The 21450-nt window shown below is 42.2% G+C and overlaps 1 protein-coding gene across 1 annotated transcript; it reads left to right on the top strand.

Moving 5' to 3' along the window:
- Nucleotides 1-7244: 7244 nt before the first annotated feature.
- Nucleotides 7245-20259, top strand: slc6a17 (solute carrier family 6 member 17). The gene is made up of 11 exons (XM_040152957.1): nt 7245-7545; nt 11407-11564; nt 12451-12577; nt 14402-14583; nt 15356-15466; nt 16385-16626; nt 16749-16941; nt 18039-18231; nt 18328-18487; nt 19604-19766; nt 19897-20259. Exons 1-11 carry the CDS (start codon nt 7245-7247, stop codon nt 20257-20259), a joined length of 2193 nt encoding a protein of 730 aa, XP_040008891.1.
- Nucleotides 20260-21450: the final 1191 nt, after the last annotated feature.

Raw genomic sequence — 21450 nt, 5'->3', positions numbered from 1 at the left:
AAAACAACAGGTAGTCAGTCACAGTACTGGCTGAAGTATACCATCCCTCCCTCCTCATTCGTCCATCTGTTTCCAAAGGTTGCAACCTCACACCCGGAGGGGAGTAGGTAAGGTGTCAGTACCCTGACAGAGTTGGGACTGCACCAATAATAGCAGGCAAAGGGGGGAGCAGAGAGAAGAAGTTGAATCGTCAGAGCCGATGAGGCTCAGCTGCACAGAAACACCCCCGGAGACATGGCTCGGATTTGCCCGCCGGTGTTCGTCAGCATGTTTAATTTGTGACCTGGCAACCTGGCACTCCTGAATTGGAGATAAGGGCTAGTGCTCCACTGATGGTGAATGGGAGTTCTCACAATATTATCAAATTTATAAACACCACCACCTCTCACAAGAATAATACTGGGAAACCTGTTATCTCTCACCTGTTGACAGTTTTCACATTCAGAGTTAAATCAGTATTTGATAGTGCACTTTTGGATCAAATCAGTCTCAGGATGCTGTCTGTCCTCTCTATTTACTGGGTCTTTAGGAGTCCAGCTCCACAGAACTAAGCCTATATAGATGATCTTAAGAGGTCCAGTAAATCACATCCTGGTCTGATGGCTCATTACCCCTCCATTCTGTGCGCCAATATAACTGCATGTGAAATATTAGCTTCTCCCTCAACTACCCTCTTTGCCATGTGAGACGAATAAAAATAAAATCATCCAGCACAAGGTCAAGATTTTGAAGGTCAGAGTTGTAATGATAGAGAAATGTATTAATGTTGCAGTGTGATTGACATTCTCCACCATTTATCGGACATGATATGTGATTTTTTTTTCCCCCATCCACATTACCTGCCTCAATGATGCACAACGTCACTTTGAGAATGATGACCTGTGGTTATTCATGGAGCTTTAAGATGAGTAATACTGCAGCAGAATTCTGGGGTTGACAGGAGACACAGCACATGGTGTCTCTCCTTTTGCATAATTTAAAGGTGCCATGTTTACGAGTCAAGTCACACAGGCGGTGAACCACAGGAATGAAAACCACCCACGATAAGTTGCATTTTGTAAGGTGGAGAGATGTTGTACTTTACTTCAGTGGCTCATTCATAGCCATACTGCAGAACACCAGTAGGTGCTGGGGTGTGTGTGTGTGTGTGTGTGTGTGGGGAGGGGGGGTGCTCACAGAGTGAGAGACCATCATATGATCAGTGGTTGCCATGGCAACTGATCCCAGCAGTCAGCCCTTGGAAAGGGAGTCACATGAATTGAAGGACACAGGAAGCATACAGTGCATGCATGTCGTCGGTTGATGCAATACTATTTGTGTATGTGTGTTTGTGAGGAGGGAGGTGTGTTTTGGGGGTGTCTTGTAATGGAAGCAGAGAAGAAGACGGGTTAGCATGAACAGCGAGTTCAGGACGTCGTCTGTGCTTATTTTTTAAAAAGTTACTGATCAAAGAGTGAAACGTGATGTACAGTAGGAACAGGAGCAGTTTGGAAGCAAACGCCCTCACTGTGAAAATCTGACACACAGCTGACATATTGGGCACAGGGCTAATATTCTAAGCTATGACAGCCAAGATGTTTACCAGTGGAACAGCAAACTGTCACTCCTGCACATATCCATCAGTGTCTGACACACTAGTAGCACATTCCATCTCTAAAGACTCTAATCCCTCAAACAGTGTCCGTGTCCTTGTTTGACTCACACCCTCTAACAGCCTCATTTCCACTCTCCAAGATTGTTCTGGTGACAGAGGGAGGATGTTGCCATGAGCTGCTTTCTGAAGCACCTCTGCAAACACTGCACCTGCACTACTCACCCACTGTGTCCCAAAGGTCTAGGGTCATCCTTGCAGCTCCCTGACACTTACCGCTGAGTTGTCTTGATAATGATCCACATCCTAATTCGGACACAGAGTTACATGCAAAACGGCAAAAAATCAAACAAACAAACAAACAAAAGGTCATGCAAACTTCTTCTCTGATGTCTATTTTGTGTAAATAAAAGGCCTCCCAGTGAGGCAGGAGAAAAAATATGGACTGTGGAGCAGCTGCCGTCAGAGCCAAAGGTAGAGTAAATTGCTTGTGTGAGAGAGAAAAGTGACTGTGCCACAAATTAGGAAGGTCTTTTCACACCTTTTGTAGTCCACATCACTGATTCTGACATGTCCATTGGGTATTAGCTTGAAGCGACTCCTCTGTAATGGAGGTAGCCTGTGTCAGATCAGCTTCCATTAATGTAAAACAATGGGGGGGAATTTGATTAATTGATTGGTCTGTTCATTTCTTATAATACTTATACAGATAATAATAACAAGTGTAATAGATTAATAATAAACAACTGTCACCCTGTTTTCATTAGGGCTGCTTGGAAAGCATTTCGACTAATCCAAACACCATTTGCACAAGCCACATATACAATCAGTTCGTTTGATGAACCTGATTGAAAGCTACCTGTGTGATGCTGTTGTTATCGTCCTGGGAACACTGCAGATGTTTTTTTTTTGGATCAGCTGCTGACGTGCGCACGAGCGGGGTGAGTCAAACCTGCGTCAGACTTCGTCGTGACTTGCCATAGTAATTTCGTTAACCCGTGCGGGGGCCGAATCACCCGACAACACAGCCACCGCCACGTGGGGACCAGTGGTGCTTTTGCAGCGCTGCAGACCATCGTTAAAGCGCGGGCGTGAGACCAACGCTCGCAGTGAGCCACTACCTGCACAAGTTAATGTGATTATCGCAACCAGACCTGCGGCAGGCGTTGAGCTCCTGCGTCAGACTTTGCGCATCATGCGCCCCGTGTGACTGGAAGCGCTGTGATTTCGCGTCTCTTCGCGCCCAGGGATGTTTCACTGCGAGACAGTGCCCGAGTGAGGATAAGCGTACGCTCGCTTTGGATTCCTGCCGTCACGCTGACTCGGACGCTATAGCCCGGTCTGCACACCACACGAGGTAAGGAGGACACTCTTGTACCCATCTTCACCATACGGCAAATTTGGGTACGTGTTTCTTTATCCGTGATGAATCAGTGGTTTCGTATTGTTGTTAGTTGTTCGAATAGCCAGCGATAGTCCCCCGTTTGAGATCACTTGATAGAAACGAGCGCCAGCTCTCACCTCATTGCCTGACCAACGGTGATTTCGCCGAAACACCGACTGTGAGCGTCGCTCTTTAAACCCCCGCGTTTGACTGTGTCGCGCCATGTGTGTCCAAATTTGGCTCGAATAAGACCAGTCCTGCGGGGCCGCTGATCACCTGCTGACTTATGTTGGTGTTGTTTGCATGTCGGCATTGCCATTATCAGGTGATTCATTTGACCTTGACGAGGCATCGGAGGTTATATCCACGAAGAGAGAGCAATCCTCAAGCTACGTGGTACGGGCCTCGGTGTAACGTGTGAAGGATGCCTGAACATGGCCATCCAGGTGCTGTTTTGTACCTGTTACAATCACTGTATTGTTCAGGATCAAATCCCAGCCAGAGGGAAGGTAATTCATCATAGCTATGTGGTTTCTGTCCAGACCTTGTATCTAATTTATCTAACCGTGTACCAATTTTTCTATCCAGAAAAGGCTTAAATCTAAAAGCTACAAATGAATCTGCCTGTGGTGGCTGCCCGATTGACACTCCATTAGATTCCGTAACAGCTTTGCCACGATCTATCGTCCCCCACTGTCCCGTCACAGCAGCTTCATGTTATTTGCAGCTATTGTACAGGGAATATCACGTCTGTCTGTTTGAGACGGTGCAGGGAGAGATGGGCGACCACCGATGCTGCAGGAATGGGAGTTTTGCAGGAGGAGGCATTGCTTAGCAACCAGAATAGATAAAAGTGGAGCATATCTTTGTAGCAGCGACAGAGGGACTTCACTGGTACATGATCAACACCAAACTGCCTCCCTGGGGGCATATGCACGTTTGCCACAGGGGTCTGTTACCACTGCTCCTGTCTTTTAAGACTACATGCATACTTCACTGTTGCGCTGCCGCACCTTGCATCAATAGGTTCATCAACACTTCTAATTTCATCCATCCTAAGTACACTTTTTCAGAGTCTCCTGGAAAAGAAAAACACTTGTGGCGACTCGCTATGTTTCCCTCAGACGGAGATTGATTACTCAGTCTTGCACTGTATGTGAAGTCCTGCTGTCTCTCTAATGTGCCATCTGTGTCAGCACATACTGTGAACCTCTGAAAGTTGCTGGTGTATTTCTGCATCAACATCGAAAACTTTCACTGCACATGATTGGAAAGTCAGAGTGAAAATCTCTCAGCCATAAGTGTCAGTTTAGCCACCATCATCTTAACCCATACGTAGCAGTTGGGGCAATTTGTGACTAAACATACTGACGTGCCATTTGTTTGAAAAGTAGGGCAAAACATTGCGTGTAATGTCTTTCAGAGATCCAACTCTAAAGAGGTTAAAATCCAAAAAAAAAAAATAAAAAAATCTCAGCAACTTGGCCAAAAAATCATTTTTGTTTGCAAACATGCACATCATTCCCTCACACCTCATTCACAGAGTGTTTGATGAGGATTCAGTACAGTGTAGTTGTAGGCTGCTGTGGAAAAGGTCACTGCTGTTCTGGGGCCTGTGTTGAGCTCGCAACCTCGGAGCTGCTGCGTGTCGTGACTGCAGGGGCTCGTCGCCTCTGTTGAGGAATGTGATGTGCGTGCTGCTGGTGCGGCCTCCGGGTGGGCTTTAGAGTCCAGCCGGTTGGCAACCGTTCTTGAGAAGTCACTGTGAATAAAAGCCAAGCTCTGATTTCAGTCAGCTGCATCTGTTTTCAGATTAGAGGCCGTGTCTCGAGATGAAACATCTCTGGTTTTCTATTCTCTGCCCTTGAGCTGCCAGAAAGAAAACTCAGATCTTGGTCATCCCACAAAGGTGAACCAGAAATCTGTGTTCAAAGTCTGGTTTCAGTGATTTTCTGCTCCTGAAGCTCCTTGTTTGGCATTTAACCAAGGTTGTTTGCATCATTCATTGTTAAGATGACCTTTAGGTAATTAGTTAATAATAATAGTAAATGTTAACAGTCTCACAATGTTTTCATGTAATTTCAGACACCAGTCTTTGAGGGTCAAGCATCTTGTCATTTTGAGTATTTCATGCTTGCAGCTACAAATTTCCATTTTAATTTAAAACAAGCAGGTCTCCAGTGTTTACAGAGTTTCATAGCAGAGATGGGCCAGCTCACCTGAAATAAAGACTGTCTCTGCCAACATCATAAAAGAGCAGATGTGTTATTTCACTCGGCAAATTCCATATATTAAAGGGAAATAAAAGAAGACTCTGGTTCTTCAAGTATTTTGATGCTTTTTTCAAATTTAAACTTACCATCATGAGTCCGGCAATGTTGTAGGAGGGCAGTACTAAATAGGTGGAGTACTCTTTTGATCAATGTGTCTATTTTTTAGCCTTTTATCTACTTATTAAAGTGATCAGTGGTGGTTTACTGTTGCTGCTCAAATAGCAGCAGCTATTTGTAAAGTCCTTATTTATGCAGGAGTCTCAGACCTTCAGGAATTTCTGATGCAGTAGCACTTATGCTGAATTCTGATCTACTCTAGCCTCTGTCGAAGCAGCACTGCCCACAGGATATTTGGATTATTAGTGGATTTTTGCAAAGGGCCTCTGATAAGGTGACACATGCCAGAGAACTTGGAGAGACTTACTCTCCAGACAGGTCTTTTCTGTAGGACAACAGCCAGTTAATGCTGGAGCACTGGAGCACGTGACTCTTTCATCACAACTATTGAAATGTTAAAACAACCTGCAGACAAGACATTGAAGCTGTGTGATGAGGAAGAAACAGAGACACTTATTACTGATGAAGTCTGTGCTTAGAGGCTATAGTTTTATTGCACTGTGTTCTCCTGAGACCAATAGTCACACAGACAGACTGCTCGCTGCTGTTCATGCTGTTCACATGACTCAACTTTAGTATAATGGGCTCTGCTGTGAAATGGATTGTAATTCAATCTGTGTGACTAATTCACCATAATGAATTGGGATCCTGAAATGCCTCACTTGCGGCTCTAAAGTGCTGCAGTTTTTCTACCATTTTAAAATACTCTATGTACTAACTAACAAATAGGAAAAGGACATGATTTGGAAGCAAAATGGTTAAAGTCACTTGTCAAAAGTCTGGTTCTGTTTTCATGCAATGCTGTGTAGGGCTACAAATAACAATTATTTGCTCTATTGATTGATTTGATTATTTATTTAATAATCAGTAGAAAAAAGAAAAAAAATGCCCATCACAGTTTCCCAAAGCCCAAGCTGAGATGTTCAGATATTTTGTGTTGTCCAACCAGCTTTGCAAAACCCAAAAATATTTTGATTATTAACATAGAAGAGTTATAAAACCAGCAGATATTCACATTTTTGCATTTTTACTAAAAAAAGACTTGATGATTGATTCATCAATTATCAAAATATTTTTTATAGTCCATACACTCCATTAAACAACATCACCTTAAATGTTTATGTCTTTTTTTTAATATTTTTATTCTATGACTCAAAACAAGTAGCCTGTTGATGGATTTACTGTAGTGGTGAAATTTTCATTGTCAATTAAAATCTGCTGAATATTTTCTCGATTAAACATTTAGTCTGTAAGATATCAGAAAATAGTGACAATACTCTACGGTTACTGCCTCAGGTGTTTTGTTTTGTCCAACCAACAAACAAAATACATTCCATTTACAATAATATTAAGCAGTGAAAAGACATTTTTGCTTGAAAAATTAAACCGATTAGTTCTCTGGTGATCGTTAATCATTGCAGCTCTAATTTACTGTGACCTTTACAGTACTAAAGCTGGAATGGTGACTGACCTCTAACTGTTTGAAACTTCTTAAACCATTTTTTGATCATAGTCATCTGCCTGCTGGAATGTTCTGTCACTCAGTTAGTTTAAGGTTTTCAGTGCTGTTAGTTTCCTAAGGGAAAAGACCGCCAAATGCAGATGATGAGGGAGAAACAATTACAGAAAAACTTGAGCCTTTATATACAAAGTCTTGCTACAATAACATTTTATGTTTCAAGTAGAAAATGCACAAAAGTTTTTCCTAAGCACCTACATTTCCTGTCTGTCTACAATAATTTCTCTTCACAGATTTAAGAAAAAAGCACAACTTTCTTTCCCTGGCAGCTTCCCAGCTTCCTCCACCTCCTAATCTCACGCTTTCCTCTCCTTGCCGCCACCACCTCCACCCTACTAAAGGAGCTCCTGCGTCGCAGCCATGCCAAAGAACACAAAGGTGACCCAGGGGGAGCACAGCAATGAGCCTGTCACTGAGTCTGTGGCTGACCTGCTGTCCCTGGAGCACCCCATGGGCTATAAGACCAGTCAGATGAGTATGGGCCTGAGTCCTGGCTCAACTGCTCCAGGAAAGGCCCTGCTACCCTCCCCAGACCCAGACGCTGAGGACGGCCGACCTGCTTGGAACAACAAGCTGGAGTATATCCTGGCCCAGGTGGGCTTCTCTGTGGGCCTGGGTAATGTCTGGAGGTTTCCCTATCTGTGCCAGAAGAACGGTGGAGGTAGGTGAATGGATGCCGGTGCATGATTTTGTTGCATTTTAGCAATTGAGTGTCTGTCTGAACCACAGAAACCTCAACGTCTTGTGTAGACCAGTGTGCAAAGCCAAGTAACACTTCCTGGATTCAGAATTCGCCTCCTAATTGGACCACCTGGTGAATATTGTGTACCCTCGGGTTGCTGAATAATTGTTAACAACAAGAAATTTTGTGCTGAGTCAAGGCTATTAATGTGAATTTTTTATTAGTCCTGTAAAATCCTCAATAAAATAAGTGGCCAGATGGGAGTAGTTAAATTGATATTATGTAACGATTTTGATTTTGTTCTTTTGTTTTCAGCATGGGATTTGTTCGCTGTCCACAGTCTTGTCTAGGATACTGTTTGTGCCAGGCAACTATTTGCTGAGACATGATTTGATTGAGAATGCCCAGCGGTCTCGGTGATCGGGGTGAAATTTAATGCTGTAGTGCGTTATCTCATAAAACCTTCATTTACATCACATTACAGAAATAAACACTTCAGCAATTTCGGCTACTTCAGCTCTTCTTTGCTCAGTGACAGATAAAGTCAGTGAGTACTGCTCTGTGTTTTCTGTCTGGAGTTGCAACTGAAACGCAGAGACAACATTAAACCAGTTACTCTTCCCAGTATAATTCTGCAATGCGAAACTACAGTTGCACTTCCATCAGTATTCTGATCCATTTGCCGTCTGCTTTTTTAGACAGTCAGAGGAGTGCGTGGGGTGAGAAATAATCCACAATTTGACAAAGAAGATCTGTTTGCTGTTAGGTTTGTTCAAATCATGTGGAAATATTGATTTTGTCACTGAGCTAACCAACTGCTGGCTCCAGTTTTTTATTTACCGCACAGAAGGGAGAATGGTATCAATCTTCTCAGCTAACTCTTGCCAAGAAAGGTAATAAGCATGTTTGCCAAAATTTCCGATTATTCCTTTAAGGCACGGCGATAATTCGATATTACCGACTGTTGGCGGAATCATATGGTGGTGACATGATCATGTCATGTTATCATTTTACAAGATTCGGTGAATCAAAGTCAACCAATTGTAACTGAAACAAAATTGATTATTAAAGTGTGTAGATTTGTTTTTCAATACATATCATGGCCTGTGCTGCACTTTTCTCTTTTTATTAAAAAGTCTTCCTCAGTTCGCCCGTTGATAGGGGTCCAGCCTCCTCCTCTTCGATAAATTGTGTCCTGTCAACCAATCGGTCGACTAATCGCACAAGTCAGAGGGGCAGTCTCTTCGACATTTCTTAGTGAAATTGTGCTGTCAACAGCAACAAGATGAGGAAATTTCTCCTCAGCAAGATATGGTACCACTGAGAGGTGTAGTATAATACTGAGAGATCCCCCAGTTTAATCTTCATTTGCTTTTCTTACACCTTTCTCTGCCTTATCTCTTCGGTATATAATTTGCCGGTATTGTGATGAGATGAGACGGTGGGGACTAAGATGGAGGAAGTGGTAGAGTAAACACTGATTTTCTCGGCTTTCAGACAGTGTTGGCTCTACCTTGTGTGGGAGAATTGTGTAAAGAGGGTATTTGAAAAGCCTGATATAACAAAGCTGAAGATGTGTGTATTTGCACATTTTAATTAGTTTGTGCATGTATTTATGTGCAGTAATGAATGTGTATCCCGCCGCTGACTCAGTGGTAGTTGCTGCATTGTCTTGTTTGGGCTTGTGCCAGTGAAGTCTCTTGTCCATATTTGTCCATTACTTCTTTCTCTCTGTCTCTCTCTCTCTGTTTTGAGACAAGTTAATGTTGATTATATTGCCTTTTATTATAGACACATCTCAAACAACAACAAAAAATAATTACATATAGTTCGCAACACTATAAAACTTATGGAAACAGAACAAAAAAAAACATGTGAGCAGGCTTTACTTGCCTAACCCACCTAGCTATGTCTCCCTCAGTGAAGCAGTAGCAGCCAAAACCAAGTTACTCACAATAATTATGTCTTACAAATAAATCATTTAATTTAATTCATTTGTATTATCTTTGTCTGTGTCTCCTCGTGGAACCTGCTTGCAGCATGTTATCATTTGCTTTCACTGTAGGCCACCACAGTCCAGACCAGACAAACGGCCCAATTAAACCACTAGCAGCTTTAATGTTTTTTTACTATTGTTTTTTTTTTAATGTCATTTTGAAGTGTTTTTTTTAATTTATTTTGTGATGGCCAATTGGTGAAGGCACTGGAAGTGAACTGGGGGTTATCCTTGTAAGTTCAAGTCTTGCTCCCAGGATCTAGTTTAGTATGTCGTCTTGTGAATTTCTCTGCCTGGGATAAATATAGTCTTGTGAAAGTTTTGGATAGAACAACATGCAGATTATCTTTTAGTTAGCCAAAAAAAAAAAATGTTAAGTTTGTCCTGTGGATGGCTTATGAGATGTTAAGTGTGCAAAGTTGGCATTTTAGGAGGCACAGTGGGAGAGGTTTTATCCTCTGAGGAGCATGAATCTGCTCAGGAAAGGTCAGGAAGTCACCAAAAACATGAGGATTAAGCAAATGTTATTGAAATCTGGCCATAACTAGTCATCAATCACTTGCTGGTGGCGCCAGAGACTTTTTAGACTTCCACAATGACCCCTCAGGAAGATATATTGACATGGGTAAACATTTAAAATAGAACACAAGAAATAATTGGACTGCAACATTTATTGTTCAGCAATGGGTAAATACAACACAATAGAAAAAAAAAGATAAGTAAATAGAAAAATAAGTATATATTCGAATGAAAAAACAAGCACACTATGGTAAATATCCTGTAGATACTTAAAAGCAGTCATTATAATCAAAACCAGGACAAACTAATATACGATGATATTCATCACCCTGATATCCTGTCAAACATGGAGTACAAGCTCACATTGTCACATTCACATTAATATCTTCTCTTTGAATTTGGCAGATTAGGCACACACCTTAATGTTTACAGAGTTGCTCTGCTCACAAGACTTAGCAAAAAAAACACAATATTTGTAAAAAAGTCTGTCTTAAACAGGCTGAAGTTACTGCTCTGAGAGTTATCATAGACCTAGTGGGGCAAAACCTTGGGTGGGGTAATTCCTTTAGGATTCTCCACCAGGATGGCTGATATGCAATATTTGGAAAGCAAAACAATACAGTGGGCAGTTACCTCGACAGCCGCCCACTATCACATTTTGTTTTCCTCTGCTCTGTGTGTTTGCTCAAAATAGACATCAAAGATCTGTAAAAGTAGGCAGCAACACAGTAGTCACTTCTAATGTTCTAGATAATAGTACCACTGTGTAACATGGCACTGTGTTCCTGTCTTTGTTTCCTTTGTCTGCTGCCAACTCTAATAGCCACTCACGACGTTACCAGTATTTTTGATCGAGTCAAATGTCACAGCCATTTGTTTTTAGTCTGGAAACAGGCTGCTCATCCCAGCTGTTCATCAGTATGAGCCCATCCTCTCTGGGCACCATGGTTTTGTCGCCATGGTGCCCCTTCATGTCTTGACGTAAGCAGGACCGAATGTGTTCTCTCTCCATTGTACTTCCTGCAAAAAAAGACGAGCATATATGACAAAGAGGTGAATGGAAGTTGAAGATGAAGACAGGGGAAAGAAAGAGAAAGTGTAAAAGGGGAAAGAGGAAGAAAAAGGAAGTGGAAACAGTGAAATTAGATTGGTGGAGGATAAAAAGAATAGACTTCAAAACTAGAACATGACAGAGAGAATTTAATAATGTCCCTTCTTCTGTTATACTATCAGATTTTGTCCTTCACTATACATGGATTTCACACACATTAAAATAAGCAAAGTAGCTGTACATTCTTCTTCCCTCTGACCCTCCTCTGTCTCAGGTGCATACCTGGTGCCCTACTTTATTCTCCTCCTGCTCATTGGCATCCCCTTGTTCTTCTTGGAGCTGGCGGTGGGTCAAAGGATCCGGCGTGGCAGCATCGGGGTGTGGAACTACGTCTACCCACAGCTGGGAGGAATCGGGGTTTCCAGCCTGATGGCAAGTATCGATGAATTCATTATCATGACCTCCAGTTAGTTAATCGCGGTGGTAATACTACACAGCATGGCATAGTTATATAGGATTTACAGTTTTTCACTAATATCTTGTCATGCACACATTTGTTAATTAGCAGTTAACACAAAATGGAGCTGAGGCTGATGTGAGTGTCTTTAGTTTTTCAGGTATTTGGTCGTAAACCAAAGTATTTGATAAAGTACAATTTTGAACAGATGATGGCACTAGATGAACAGTTAAGGGATTGGTTAATGGGATTGGTGTTGGATTTAAAATGGTAATTTTTCTCACTTTCACATCTCGCCTCAGTGTTAGACATGTTATGTGCAGGGTCGACACACTTGCTCTAGACCTCAGTCTTCTGCCTGCCCATCTTACTTCGTTTTGATGCTTCAAAGCGAGTGGCATGCAAAGACTAGAGCCAATCACTGTAGTAATCTGTCCCCATCTCGTCAGAGTCATCAGCCTAAAACATAGTTAGTCAGCGTCAGAGTCGGTCAGTCATCTCCTGCCTCAGTCTCTCTGTCAGTCATTCTGATCGTGATTTCATCAATCTCGTGCAAAGGAGGGCAAGGAAAGGCCTGGCCTTGGGCACTGAGGCATGTGGCAGCTCGGAAGTGGCAGAGGGAGACTCAGCAGCTATAAATATCTCCTCAAAGAGGACCTCAGCCTTGGCTGCTGAGAGCAAACAGCTCAATAATTCATACGCTCTCTGACTTAAGCTGTTTGCTCAGCGTCTGTGCCCTGACTCAAGAAGAGGCGTTCACCTCCACAAACTGCATGCTGTTCCTCCCCTGTGTTGTTTGTATATTTGTGTGATCGTTTTTAGTAGTGACAAGTGTTGTTGTTTTTTCTCATTTCCCCTCAGGTTTGCGGTTTTGTGGGCCTCTATTATAATGTGATTATCGGCTGGAGCATCTTCTATTTCTTTCAGTCTTTCCAGTATCCACTGCCTTGGGCTGAATGCCCCATCCAGAGAAATGGAACCCAAGCCAGTGAGTTAAGAAAATACAGTACACTGCACAACACAGCTGAAGGTATAATAGAGGTGTACAGCAAGAGACAAGTGCCCTTACAGAATGGGTTTTTACTGTAAAGCCCTTGAAATCGAGTTGAGGAAAAATTAATACTGCAGACACCCTCAAGACAATTCCATATTCAGCAAAGTATCTCAGCAGATGCAGGCAGACAGGCAGTCCAACACTATGCAGGGTTGTGCTTAAAGCTGCAGGGCGTGTCTTTGCATTGAAGCTGCTTGCGCCACTGTTGCTGTGCAGTCAAGCAGAGTTGTCTCCGCAGGCTAACAGAGAAGTGGCTGTGCTGTCTCCATAGCCGGGATGGCCCTGCACTTCATCCTACAGAGCAGCTCTGTTGGCGAGGCCTGTCGGGTAGCATGACCTGGCTGACAGTGTCAGTACCTCGAATGGTTGGCGGCCGGCAGCCTGTGGTACAGGCTCCGGCAGAGTAAAGGGCATCGGCTTTCATTAGCATTCAAGGGCAGGATGTCGACTCTGCTTATGATTATAATTGCAGCGGGGATACCGTGAAGTGTCCAACAGGATTTAGTTCAGCTATGTGCAGAGATGGAAAGTATATTTACACAAGTAATTTAACAATGTACATTTATGAAGTACTTGTACTTTACTGGAGTATTTACATTTTCTTCTACTTTACATTATTGTCCTTTTTACTCCACTACAATTATCTGAGAGCTATAGTTACTAGTTACTTTGCAGATTAAGATCTGACAATCAGAACATACACTGGAAAATTCTCCATATTGGGGCTGCAACTTGTCATTATCAATAAATCTGCAGATTGTTTTCTCGATTAATCGTTTTGTCTGCAAAGTGTCAGAAAATACTGACAAATGTGCATCACAATTTCCCAGAGCAGAAAGTGATATCTTCATTTTACTTGTTTTTGTACTCGAAGATTTTTAGGTCACTGTCAAATAATAGCAGCAAATCTTTGAGCAGCAGGAACCGGGAAATGTTTGGGATTTTCTCTTGACAAACGACTTAAATAATTAATCAATTCACAAACTAGTTGCCAATTAATTTTATGTTGATTGACTAATCAATTACTCGACTGATGCAAGTCCACATTGAGAAGTCATTTTTGTCAATTATTTAGCCCGAAAATTGAAATAATCAGTTCAGTAAAATGAATTCAACAATTCTTTAATACAAATGAATTTATTTCAAGAGTTTTCTGGAAAAGAATATAAGTATCTTGAAATAAGAATATAAGTATCTTGAAATAATTCAGAATATTGAAATTTTATTGCATTAAATTGAGAAAAATGAAACTTATTTTAGAAAATGTTGAAACAAGTTGGTGTGTTTCAAAACTACTTAAAATAATCTCACAGCATTTTCAAGACAATAAAGTTTTTTTGGCTCAATAATAGATAAAAATGAATTATGGGACGGAGATTTTTGAAGTGTTTGCATACAAGACTGTTCATGTGTAATTAGCTTCACATCAACCAGCTACTTTGCCACGATAAAATACTGCTTACATATAAATGCATTGATAATAATAAGTTATTGAATATAACCCTCTAAAAGGAGCCTCTCTGCATAATGAGTACCTTACTTTTGATACTTTAAAGTACCTTTTGCAGGTGATGCTTTAGTACTTTTATTTTGGTCAAATGTTTAATGCAAGACTTTCACCTAATGGAGTATCGGTATTAAAGAAATAGCTAAAGTTTCCTGAAAACCTTTAACTAAGTTGGGTGTCCATTTATTTTGTATACCTGAAGACTCCACTGTTTTATGTCATTTCCTTCCCTTTCGTTGTTGCTGTTGTAGTCGTGGAGCCGGAGTGTGAGAAGAGCTCAGCCACCACTTACTTCTGGTACCGCCAGACTCTCAACATAACCAGCACCATCGACGACACCGGCGGCCTGAACTGGAAAATGACACTGTCCCTGCTGGTGGCTTGGATCATGGTCTGCCTGGCTGTCATCAAGGGCATCCAGTCCTCTGGGAAGGTAGGGGGTATCCATGGCTTCACAGCAGGGGCAGAGCCTGCAAACTGTAGAGATTAACTCTGTGCATTTAATTAAACAGAACAAAGACTCTGTATAAAGATGGACACAATAAATAATTTCAACAAAAGCTTTAAAATTCTATTTTTAATCAGTGATTCATCCTTATCAGTGAGTATTTTATTCACCTTTCTAATGCTTCTCAGTTGAAGGCAATGTGCTAAAGCCTGTCATCAGCACTTGACTTGTCAATTCCTGGATCTCATCTATATTATGGAAGACAGAGACATGAAACGTTAATAAGCTTAAACTGAACCAAGCAAAGACTGGTTCAGGATGCAGATGGAAAAGGCTCCACTTTGCAACAACTGCAACAACATCCTGTAATCTCGATCCAGAGAGTGAGTCATATACCACAGTGCAACATCCATCCCACAGTTTCAATAGGAAAATACACCACAGACAGCAGACTGCCAAGGTCTGATACCATTTTTTAAACACTAAATTTAGTAATCCAATTATCATAGTCAGTGCTGCAACGATTCCCCGAAATGCTGTAGGAAGGATTTCTGACTCATCTCCCCAAACCTCAAGGAGTCCTCTCAACATTTGGTAAGATTACAAAGCCTCAGTGCCAAGCAAACACAAAGCAGTTTTGGGATTTATTCTTCTTGTGCGTGCGTATTGTTGCAGTGCCTCCTCCATGTGTGAGGCCTCAGAAGAGCGTGTCCATGGCAACACTCTGTGATGTACTTGACTTTTCTCTCTCTCTTAGGTGATGTACTTCAGCTCTCTCTTCCCGTATCTGGTGCTTTTCTGTTTCCTGGTACGAGGTTTGCTGCTGAAGGGAGCGGTGGACGGCATCGCTCACATGTTCACTCCTAAGGTGAGACAAAAAAATGTGCTGATTGTGACCGAAAAAAGAAGCATTGAAAAAAAGAGGGTTACGTCAGCAGGATCGGGGTAAATTTACAGAATAAAGATAACAGGTGATAGTTCGCTGGAGTTCCTCAAAAAGTAATTGTAGTCTCAATCTTGCTGCTGTCTCAGCGCTGATCATTCATTCACCGACTGTTGGCCAGGCAGATATGTAACTTAACTGACACTTTGTCTAGGCAAGCTGTTTAAGCCTTGATTTGCTGATGGTTTCGGCGACTTTACCACCACGGCCACTCAGATCCACTCATGGAAAATGCCAGTAATACCCACATTATGTCAAGTGTTGGGTTGATGTTTCCCTCTAGTGGTGACTGTGTGTGTGACTGCATAGAAAAATGGGCACTGAGTAGCATAATTGTTGTGTGAGATTGAATTGTAGCCCGAGGTCATCATCAGAGCTCCAATGGAGCTGAAATTTCACCTCATGCTGCAGTGTATTGCAACAGGGGTAAACTTGTAGATTTCTCAGTCACAATTGCATTATGAAATATTAAAACTAAAAGGATAGTTTAAATTAGAGATAAAGCAGATAAGCTGTATTGTTTATAAAAGTTACACTTTTTACTGAGTATTTCTTTACCCAATCTTCAATTCCCACATATAATGATGCACAAAAATCTTTTTTCAATTTTTTAAAAGAAAAAAAGGCATCAGTTTCAGTTTGAATATTTCTTTCTGGGTGATATACACTAGCTTCAGTCAAGTGTTGAAGGAGGCAGATGTAAAATATATGTATGAAATATTGCCATGAAGTTACTTGAGAGGAGAGCATCAATGTTCAATGGTTTTTATGAGGATAAATGACGATGAAGAGGATCTAATCCATCATTAATCTGTCACATTTTTTTGTCTTTCTTGTCTCCAGCTGGAAAAGATGTTGGAGCCGCAGGTGTGGCGAGAGGCAGCCACACAGGTCTTCTTTGCCCTCGGTCTGGGCTTTGGAGGCGTCATCGCTTTCTCTAGCTACAACAAGCGAGACAACAACTGCCACTTCGATGCAACACTGGTCTCCATCATTAACTTTGTCACCTCTATCCTGGCCACTTTAGTGGTGTTTGCTGTGCTGGGGTTCAAGGCGAATGTGATGAACGAGAAGTGTGTTGTCGAGTGAGTGTGTCATACTGTAACACGCGCTACCTGACCTGTCTGTCTTTGCCAGTTGTTTCACTATAAAATTTCCCTCAGTAACACCTCCATCTTCTCCACATCTCCAATTTTTTCGTGTGCAGGAATGCGGAAAAGATCCTGGGCTACCTAAACACAGGTGTGCTGAGCAAAGAGCTCATCCCTCCTCACATCAACTTCTCCCACCTGTCCGCCCAGGACTACGCAGAGATGTACGCCGTCATTAAGACGGTGAAGGAGGACAGCTTTGGCCAGCTGGGCCTTGACGCCTGTGTGCTGGAAGACGAACTCAACAAGGTCGGTCGGCAAGACTTCAAAGGCTGGGATGAGAATATGATTCTTTATCTGTGTATTCAGAATAATAGTTCAGAGGTCAAGAAGTGGTTTTAGTGTAAGAGATAATACAAGGGCAGTGGTTTTACTATATGAAAAATAACAGTTAAGGTGCAGGAGAAGAATATTGCATGAGGCAGAATAGTGTTTTCTCTGTGGGACCATCATTTTCTATAACAGGACACCTATTATCACACCTATTAAACAGCATTAGAAGCTATTTTCAAATTAACATCCATTTCTATTTAGACAGTTTGACCCAAGGTTAGGTTAGTTTCACCAGTGAGAGTTAATGGTGAAACGATTAACCAATGGTGTTCAAGGTGTCGTGTGAGTTGACCGTTTAAAGAATTTTAACGCACCTGGCCATATACAACAGCTTTTACAGGTTCACTCTGCTCATTGCTGTCTGGAAAGCTCGACGGGCATTTCGTTGGTAAATTACTATGCATTGCGACTGGGTCAGGCTTTCACCAGTCATTTCTACACCATATGCTCTTTTATCTGCTTCGTTGTCATCTTTTAAACCAGGGGCTCATAAACAACTTGGTTAGAGACCCCTTAAAATCGAAGCAATGTCTTTTTTCAACTCCTTGTCACCGGATGCAGAGGTCTACCAGTTTTGAGCAGTCCCATTGAAGATTTTTGCGTTGTCTCATTTGTTTTATGTTATTTGTGTGTTAATTAGTTTTGACCCTTCATTTTTCCAATTCATATTAATATGATCACAACTTCAAGTAAACAAAGCTTGTACATGAATATTTATTTTTTAGTGTTGTGTACAGAAATATCGTCAGGACACTGTGACTATCAATCATAGTCTTCTTGTTTTTTGCCGCATATGTTTGCGGACTCTTAAGTGTAATCTACTATCACACTCAAAGTACAGTATGTCGGTAAGAGCTCATCACCTTAAATGGCTATATGACTATAACGAATGAACCTAGAAATGGAAGTAAAGTCAGTGATTTACCACAAAGGATGATTTTTTTTTTCCAAGCAGTACATTAGCCACCCTTGACCACTGTGAACCTCTTCACCTCCTTCTCTCCATCATCCAGGCGGTTCAAGGCACTGGCCTGGCATTCATCGCCTTCACGGAGGCCATGACACATTTCCCTGCCAGTCCCTTCTGGTCCGTCATGTTCTTCTTCATGCTAATCAACTTGGGGTTAGGAAGCATGATCGGCACAATGACCGGCATCACCACACCCATTCTGGACACTTTCAAGATCCGCAAGGAGATCCTGTGTGGTGAGTCTTGATTCTGGTTATTCAAATCAAAATTCTCGTACTTGATGCGATTTAAGTATTTAAGTGATTCCCACTTTTTCTTCTTCTCTCCCTCAGTGGTTTGCTGTGTCATAGCCTTCCTGTTAGGCCTGCTGTTTGTGCAGCGTTCAGGGAACTACTTTGTCACCATGTTTGACGACTACTCAGCTGGTCTGCCTCTCACTGTGGTGGTGATCCTGGAGAACATCTCTGTAGCCTGGATCTACGGCACTAAGAGGTAACTCGACCAGATACATAAACTGAAGCCATATTTGGATGTAACTGATTTTCAGGCAACATGTTTAGTGCCAGTAGACGAGTGCAATGTCTGATCAATTTGTAAAGAGAGCTCTGTGATCTGTTTCAAAACTAGCCAGGTGGCCTCCCATAGTCCACTAATCATATATTTCTCAGTTTCTCCTTCATTCTAAAAGAAAAGTTCACGGATTACTTTAGTTTACGGATACTGGGTGTAGCTCAGGTCAGCACAGTGGCATTTGGTTTGTGGTGTTGGTGTGTTTGTGTCAAGTACTGTATTTGAAAAACAAAACTGCAAAGCCTTTCCAAATACCAAATTACATTGTTACTGTGGCTCTGTTTTATGCCTAAATAAGTTGTAGAATCCAAGCATATAGTTGAAACTTTCTTCTTTAAAAATACGAAAATGAAGCATGGTAACAAAACACATTAAACTTGTTAAACACAACAAACAAAGAGTGGTGTGCTCTGCAGACTTCATAGCCTCATCAACAAGCACAGATGACATATTAACCAATTAGAAGCATATGCTGACTGAGGTCATTACTGGCCTCTAGCCTAGGATGAAACTATAGAGCTTCGGATAATTAGCAAATTAAATAATACAATGTTTTTATTAGGTATTTATAAATATTTTTCTATTGTATAAATGGCAGTGGCCATGACAATCTTCATGGCAGCCACACAGAAAGAAATATGAGAAATACGTTCACATTTTATTGTGAATTACTGTTGCTTACAGCCCATATTTTGTTATCTGTTTTTAAAGAAAATATAACAACAAACAAAATGCCTTTTTCATGGCAGACATTTTGACTTGTCTTAGCAGGAAAAGCACAGGTGTTAGTATAACTCTAACAATGGCTCTGCTCTACTCAAGTGTCCCTGCAAGCCATGGCAGTGAGCCAGCATGAACAACACCAGGACCCCGAAACTGAAGCAGCTAAATGGAATTCAGCCATCATTCATTTTATGAGTCACAACCGTGTATTTTGTGCCGTGACATGTCAAAATGTCTGCAATGAAAAGGATTATAGAGATATATTTCTGATGGGACTTTTATTCTTCCTTTCTTCTTTCTTTCCTTCCTTCACAGGTTCATGCAGGACTTGGAAGACATGCTTGGTTTCAGGCCGTACTCTTTCTATTACTACATGTGGAGGTACGTGTCTCCATCTGTCTTGGTCGTGCTCATCATAGCCACCGTCATCGAGATGGCTGTCAGCCCTGCAGGATACAACGCCTGGGTGGAGGCCGAGGTCAGTGTTCAGTTTCTCCCGTCTATGAGTGAGTTCTCTCCTTACTTAATGTCTCTCCTCCCACTTCTTCTCCTCGTTCCACTCTTTCATACGTCCTTGTCTTTTTCTCCATCCTCTTCCCCCCTGCTAGGGCTCAGAGCGTTTCCAGAGCTACCCTCCCTGGGCTTTAGCCATGGCCTACGCTCTCATTGTTGTAGCCATGCTGCCTTTACCCATCGTCTTCATCGCCCGGCACTTCAACCTGATCTCAGATGGCTCCAACAAGCTCTCTGTCTCCTACCGTAAAGGCATGATGAAGGACATTTCCAACCTGGAAGAGCAGGACGAGCAGCGCTTCATCCTCGGCAAGAACCCCAGCGAGGCTCCCTCCCCGATGCCCGCCCACCGTGCTTATCTGGGCCCTGGCGGCACTCAGGAGATGACCAACACCAACTACGGCACCAGCACCAAGACGGGCTACCAGAACATTGGCTCGCCCGAGTCTGAGCTATGATCCACTGAGATGATAGATCCTCCCATCCATTAAACCCCCGGCCCTGCTTGGAGAGAGGGAGACAGAGGAAGAAAGGGAGGAACGAAGGAAGTCAAGAGGGAGAGAAAATTCATGCCGGTTGTTTCAGCGTTCATCACACCTTAACCCGCAGAGCTGAATCCCGCTATCCCCCCTTCTCTGCTTCATCGCTCCCTGCCTGCCTTTCTTCCCTTATTCCCCATCATAGGATCCGTGCTGCTAATTGCCTGTCAATCCCACCTGAGATGACGGGATAATGGGAATGTGAGTCCCAGCAGATTTGACGAGCTTTTCCATCTCTCACGGGTATTACGGGGCAGGGAGAGAGGGACGGAGAGGTCAACAGAGGGAGGAATGAAGTTTAGAAAGGTCCACTGTGGGCTTAGATACAGGCTTTGCTTTTTATGGCGCTCTGGATGAGGTTAAGATGTTTGCAATGCCAAAATGCTGAAATTGTGCTGAAATGTAATCCCATGTGTTTACCAGTCTGGAGAAGGTTATTTTTGAAACAGCTGGATGTTCTTAGCTCTAGGAGATCATTATCTTACTCTGGTTCAGTTGTGGAGGATTGTTATTTGTGGGGACAGGATGGAAGGAGACTAAGAAAAAAACAAACCTCATCTTGTCCTAATTTGTGTCACTGTATGAGAACAATTCTCATCTACGGTATATAACAACAATGGTTAGAAATGCATCCTTATCAGTATGTAATAAGGGATTCTGACACAGTGTTACAAGCAAATTATATTTTTAAGTTTATTGTCCCTATCATGCATCAGCAATAATAACCAGTCAAAGTAGGGTCCTTGTAAAAACTGTGGCTCTCCTTCTATCCCCATTTTCCCCACTGATGTAGAATACTATACATATGTGTTGTGCAATAGTCTGAGATGTCCCTGTAAGTCATGTGTATAGACCGCAGTAGTGCAAAATGAGGGAAAACTTTTTGCCTCGTCATTTCTTCTCTGCAAACAGCGAAGCACAGACGCCCGCTATCATTAGATCACTCTGAGCCTTAACACAGAGCAGCACTTTTCTTTTAAACAATCTTCTCCTCGATTAAAAACAAGGCTCTGGAGTTGTTGCCAACAGCACTGCGCACATCTTCTCTGTGCTGTTTCATTCGCAGCTGGCCTACACAAAGCTTTTCCATTTTAATCAATCATTTTAATC

The sequence above is a fragment of the Xiphias gladius genome, chromosome 18 (assembly GCF_016859285.1).
Source record: "Xiphias gladius isolate SHS-SW01 ecotype Sanya breed wild chromosome 18, ASM1685928v1, whole genome shotgun sequence".
Lineage (NCBI taxonomy): Eukaryota > Metazoa > Chordata > Actinopteri > Istiophoriformes > Xiphiidae > Xiphias > Xiphias gladius.
This window is presented reverse-complemented; position numbering and strand designations above follow the sequence as displayed.

Coding starts and splice junctions, on each gene's coding strand:
- slc6a17 (XM_040152957.1), top strand. CDS start 7,245: ATGCCAAAGAACACAAAGGTGACCCAGGGGGAGCACAGCAATGAGCCT. Junction 14,584..15,355: donor GCATCCAGTCCTCTGGGAAG/GTAGGGGGTATC, acceptor TCTCTCTCTTAG/GTGATGTACTTCAGCTCTCT. Junction 18,488..19,603: donor TGGATCTACGGCACTAAGAG/GTAACTCGACCA, acceptor CTTCCTTCACAG/GTTCATGCAGGACTTGGAAG.